Consider the following 6,131-nt stretch of genomic DNA (forward strand, 5'->3'; position numbering starts at 1 on the left):
CAGCCTAGTACAAATCCCTGTAAAAGAGGTCAGCAATATTTTTGCCAAAGATTCTTATAAACCAAGATTTCCAAAAGACAAGCAATTACCTATTAGGACTCCTTCTCCTAAATTTCATAATTTAAATAAGGAAAATAAGGATATTAATAGGAGAATCCCTTTAGCGTACAAAATTGTCAAAAAACCTCTGAAGAAAACTACACAAAATCGCCCTGCCCTATCCCAAATTTCGAAGAACCATGAACCACATCTACCCATTCCTTCACTTACCAGTAACGAGACTCGTCCACATCCCCCCATCTCAGACCCTGTTCATCGATGCCCCAATGGAGAACCCAGTGTTGACAGTAGCAATCCCACTTGCTCATTCAATCGAGATGGAGATAGAGGCATTTCTTCCTCCACGAACGATCACAGCCGACCTATTCATGGAAGTAAAGGTCCCTCTTCTAATGATGAGGGTGCTCAACAGACTATCTGAGGCTTTTATGTCCTCGGTTAATAATCCTCATACTGTTTTTATGGATCGTTTTCCCAACAGTTTGACTCAGCGTCCACCTTTAAGTCTCATGACTTGGAATGTACAAGGAGCTGGAAGCCCGGCCTTTTTATCTATGCTGAAGGAGCTTATTCGCATTAACAGACCTCAGGTCTTAGCTCTTGTTGAGACACATATTAGTGGGGCAGTAGCGCAGAGAGTCTGTGATAGAATAAATTTTGGAGGCAAAACTCGGGTTGAGGCAGAGGGTTTCAGCGGAGGCATTTGGCTCTTTTGGAGACCTGAAGAGGTAAGGGTTAATCCCATCATTCATAACACTCAACATATCACCGTGGAAATTTCCCGCACTGGGGAAATACCATGGTTCTATACAGCGGTTTATGCAAGTCCAGATTCAACCAAGAAAGAAGAGTTGTGGAGGAATTTAGAAGAGTTTGCTCATTCCCATAACAAACCGTGGTTAATCATGGGAGATTTTAATGACACTCGTTTCATGCATGAGAGAAACAGCAATAGTGAGGGGATGAGAAGAAGATGTGATAGGTTCAACTCGTGGTTGGAAACAAATGAATTGATGGACCTAAACTATTCGGGACCTGCTTACACTTGGACGAGAGGTAATACTCCATCCACAAGAAGATGGGCAAGGCTGGACAGGGCAGTGTGCAATTCTTCTTGGAGGGTAATGTTTGCAGAGGGGTCATTGCGTCATCTAATGCAAAATCAATCGGACCACTGCCCTATTCTGGTTAACACGAATGGGTTTGCTCCCATTCCCTCAATTCTCAAACCTTTTCGATTTCAAGCAGCGTGGATGTGTCATGAGAAATTCACGGAGTTTGTTACTAGCAATTGGCAAAATGATCAACCGCTAATTCCATTTGTGTACACTTTTGCTGATAAATTACAAGAATGGAATAAGCAGGTTTTTGGCAACATCTTTGAGCGGAAAAAAAGTCTTGAAAGGAGGCTTATGGGTGTCCAAAACAGGTTATCAAGAGGAGGACCAAATTACCTGTTCAAATATGAAAGGAAACTCAAAGTACAACTGGACGAGGTTCTTAAACAAGAGGAATTGCTTTGGTTTCAGAAATCAAGAATGGAAGCTATTTGTGACGGTGACCGTAATACGAGATTTTTCCACCTTAGCACTATTATAAGGAGGAAGCAAAACCGAATTGAAGGGTTACAAAATAGCGAAGGTAGATGGGTATGGAACTCGCAGGAGATCAAAAAGTTGGTTATTGATTTCTTCAAAGATGCTTTTGCAGGACCTACCTCGCAGATTAATTTGGACGGGGTCTTATCTGGAGAATTTCCGCAGTTAAGTATAGCTGAACAAGGAAAACTTAGCCGTGATTTTACAATCACTGAAGTTCAGAAAGCTTTAAATCAAATGTCCCCGTATAAGGCACCAGGCCCAGATGGTTTTCAAGCGATCTTCTATCAATCCCAATGGGACACTGTGTCACCGAGCCTCTGCAGGATGATTTTTAAAGTGCTTCACGAAGAATCTCTACCTGAAGGATTGTGCGAGACGTTCCTGACTTTGATACCCAAGGTGGAGAATCCACATATGGCATCTCAATTCCGACCAATTGGGCTTTGTAATGTATCTTTCAAGATCATTACCAAGATGATAGTTAACCGACTGAAAGAGGTGCTACCTATACTTATCAGCCCGATGCAATGTAGCTTTGTACCTCGGAGACAAATTACGGATAATATCATATTGGTTCAAGAAGTTTTACATTCAATGAGGGGAAAGAGAGGTCGACGAGGGTACATGGCAATCAAATTGGATTTAGCTAAGGCATATGATCGGCTGGAATGGCCATTTATTGCACACACCCTTGCGGACATGAATTTACCACCGCGAATGCAACGTGTGATTATGAAGTGTATCACATCCTCGTCCCTGAATGTGTTGTGGAATGGTGAAAGAACGGAGAATTTTAACCCGACGAGAGGAATTAGACAAGGTGACCCGCTTTCACCATATATCTTCACAATGTGTATGGAAAAATTGAGCCAACTAATTATGGAGGCTCATCGGTTAGACAATTGGAAAGGTTTCAAGACAAGCAGAGACGGACCGTCTCTAACTCACCTTTTCTTTGCCGATGATATTATCTTTTTCGGTGAAGCTTCCATAACTCAAGCTATTTGCATAAAGAAAATACTTGATGAGTTTTGCTTGGCCTCGGGTCAAAAAGTCAGCTGTGACAAATCCCGAATTTATTTTTCAACGAACACGGACGACAATGTTGCAGCGGCCATATCCAACAAATTGCAAATTGACAGGACTGACGACTTGGGCATGTATCTTGGAATGCCAACTATTAATGGCCGGGTCACGAGAGACACCTTTGATTACATTGTCCAAAAGGTAGACAAACGGCTGACGGGGTGGAAAGCGAAACACATCTCTTTGGCAGGGAGGGCCACACTCATACAGTCCACACTTTCAACAATCCCGTCTTATGCTATGCAGACGGCTTGGCTTCCGCGTACAACTTGTGATGACCTTGACAAAAAAGCTAGGCGTTTCCTTTGGGGAGGTGACCAAGAGAAGAGAGGGCTTAGCCTAGTTTCTTGGGATGTTGTTACAAAGGAGAAAGGAGAAGGAGGGCTAGGTATTCGGTCTATGAGGCAAGTGAACATTGCTTTCATGGCCAAGCTCGGATGGCGCATTTTAAAGGAACCGAATGCCCTTTGGGCTCGAGTACTCCGTCACAAATACTGCCAAGGGAGATGTGACATGGGAATGTTTGAACCAAAGCAGGCCTGTTCTAATGTCTGGAGAGGTATTGTGGAAGGGGTGGACACTTTGCGCAAAGGAATTAGTTCAGACATCGGAAATGGTCGCAGTACCCTTTTTTGGAACCAAAAATGGGCGCTGGATCGTCCTCTATTGGACTTTGTCATTTCGGAAGTACCAGTAGAAGTGTTGGATTACCATGTTGATGAAATGTGGGACGAGCATACGGGTTGGAAATGGGAATTATTTGCGGATTTGCTCCCAACGAATGTGCTTCAGACGATTGCTTCTTATGAGGTAATTACAGACATTAACAATGATGATGCGCTTTACTGGTCTCCTACACCATCGGGGCGGTTTTCCATTAAGTCAGCAATTCGAATTATCCGTAATGAAGCAGAGGATGGAAGCGAAGATTTTTGGAAGTTACCTTGGAAAACTTGGGCACCCCAAAGGCTCAGGTTGTTTTTATGGTTGCTACTACATGATAGAATCATGTCCAATGTTAATCGGGCAAAACGGGGTTTTTGTGAGGATCCCGTGTGTGGAGGGTGTGGAGAGCAGGAGGAAACCTCGCTTCATCTTTTACGGGATTGTCGTGAAGCTCGAAAGGTCTGGAACTTATTCACAAATTCGATCCCAGGTAATTTTTTCGAAACTAGCTCAATCCGGCAATGGGTAATTTCGAACCTCTCAGTCAAGAAATCGATGGGAATGGACACTTGGCCAACGTGTTTTACTATTGTGGTGTGGTGGGTTTGGAGATGGAGAAACTACAGGAGCTTTGGCAGGATGGAAGAGATTCCGAGCAACATCTTCACTTTCATTATGCAAAGAATATGGGAAATTAGACATGCGGAGGAGACAAGAGACTTATTGGCCGAACCCAACAAGGTGAGATACAAAGAAATATTCATACGATGGATTGCACCACCGGAAGGGTGGATTGTCCTTAACATCGATGGTGCGTCCAAAGGGAACCCGGGACTATCGGGTGCAGGAGGTGTATTTCGTGATACAACAGGGACTGCCCTTCTTGCCTTTGCCGAAAATTTGGGAGTGGCGACGGTCACGAGAGCAGAATTGATGGCATTGAAACGGGGGTTGATGCTTGCCAAAGAACATGATATCGGCCGCCTTATTATTCAGACGGATTCCAGTGTAGTTGTGTCTATGCTAGACGAGAAAGAAGAGCTACCCAATGCCCATGCACATATGGTACAAATATGCAAATGTTTCTTGAATGATCACCCATGGAGAATTGAAATTCATCATATTTATAGAGAGGCAAACAAATGTGCGGATTGGTTGGCGAATATAGGAGCTGCTCAAGAACATCAAATGGTCGTCTGGGATACGGGCAATTTCCCTGCTCAACTAACTCGGCTTTTGCAGCAAGATGTTGGGAGTGTGGCTTGGCCGAGGCTCGTTCCGGCTGATAGGCCTGAGTTTTATTAGTTTACTTCGTTTTTTAGTTTGCTTTTTCTGTTTCTCGTAGTTTTGTTGTTTTCGTTTTTCTTTATGGGTTGAACCCCGCTTCGTGTAACCAAAAAAAAAAAAAAAAAAAACAACACTCTCAAGGCTTCGATGGCTACCATACCCATGGACGTACTATACTCATGCATACTCCCTCGATTACCTGTCAAAACCCTAACTCGGTTCAAATCCGTCTCCAAAAGCTGGCAAACAATAATCTCTTCCCGTGAATTCATCCACCTCTACCACCACAACACCCTATCCTCAGACGCCAATCGCCTCATCGTATTCGTGAGTTGCGCCTTACAAGAATTCCACATTCACGAACTCGACTCTCCCTTGTCCCAATCTTTACACTTTTATAACCCTAAACCCGCACGTAGATCAATGTCCATCCTCGCCTCTTGCGAATTTTTCCTATTGGTAGACTTCTCTGGCATCGTTGGCCTCGTCTTGCTGAATCCATCTACAGGTAGGTATTACAAAATTCCTTACCCTCCTTCTTACGATAGTGGCACTGAACACTATGGGATATATCTCGACGACGCCAAGAATGACTATAAAGTTGTTAGAATAATTCAAAACGGTGAAATGAACATGGAAGTAAGGGTTTATAGTCTCAGAACTAACAAGTGGAGATTAATTGAGCGAACGGTGGAGAAATGTTACGCATGGTGCAGTGTCGTAATCGGACATTTACTCCATATAGTTTTCTCACTTGAGTATACCAATTCCAAAAAGAGAATCGGTTGTTTCGACATACTTGCTGAAAAGTGGATTACTGATGTTCCAATGCCTGAAATAAATGTCAATAAATGGATCAAGTTAGCCGTACTTGACGGGTTACTATGTGTTATAACAGTGGACAGTATATGGGTTATGAAAGAGTATGGCGTTAAAGATTCTTGGTTCAAATTAATTAGCATCATTTCTGACGAAATTTGGGATACTCCAATTGCTTTCCGCAAAGGATCACAAAACGAGGTATTTTGTTTACAATATCGAAATTCTAAGTTGGAATGTATTTGGTACAACGTTAGAGAAAAGAAAGCTACTACGGCTACACTCAATGGAGTTCTTCCTAAAGCGACTAATATATATATTTGCAAAGGAAGCCTTGTCGATTTTCCTGGTGGCCGAAACATGAAACTACATTAGCCTAAACAAGCGGAAGAAAGTACTACGTCGTCTGAAAACTACCCTTTTGTCGATAGATTTACCTTAAATCAGTTTTTCCTTCGATTGTCGTCCTAACTATTTTTTTTTATAAGACGTTATTCATTACTAGGACACACGTTTTTTGCGAGGAGTCGAAAATCTGTTGCATTTTTTAATTTGGGAAGGCCGTGCGACCGTTTAATATTTATGGCAATGACACCGTATTGTTTTTTTTTT

General features: G+C 42.7%; 1 protein-coding gene across 1 annotated transcript; it reads left to right on the forward strand.

Annotated features, from left to right (window-relative positions):
• Positions 1-5,123: 5,123 nt before the first annotated feature.
• On the forward strand, positions 5,124-5,894 carry LOC141597533 (F-box protein CPR1-like). The gene has a single exon (XM_074417999.1). The coding sequence runs from the start codon at positions 5,124-5,126 to the stop codon at positions 5,892-5,894; it is 771 nt and encodes a 256-aa protein (XP_074274100.1).
• The last annotated feature ends 237 nt before the right edge of the window (positions 5,895-6,131 follow it).

The sequence above is a fragment of the Silene latifolia genome, chromosome 8 (assembly GCF_048544455.1).
Source record: "Silene latifolia isolate original U9 population chromosome 8, ASM4854445v1, whole genome shotgun sequence".
Lineage (NCBI taxonomy): Eukaryota > Viridiplantae > Streptophyta > Magnoliopsida > Caryophyllales > Caryophyllaceae > Silene > Silene latifolia.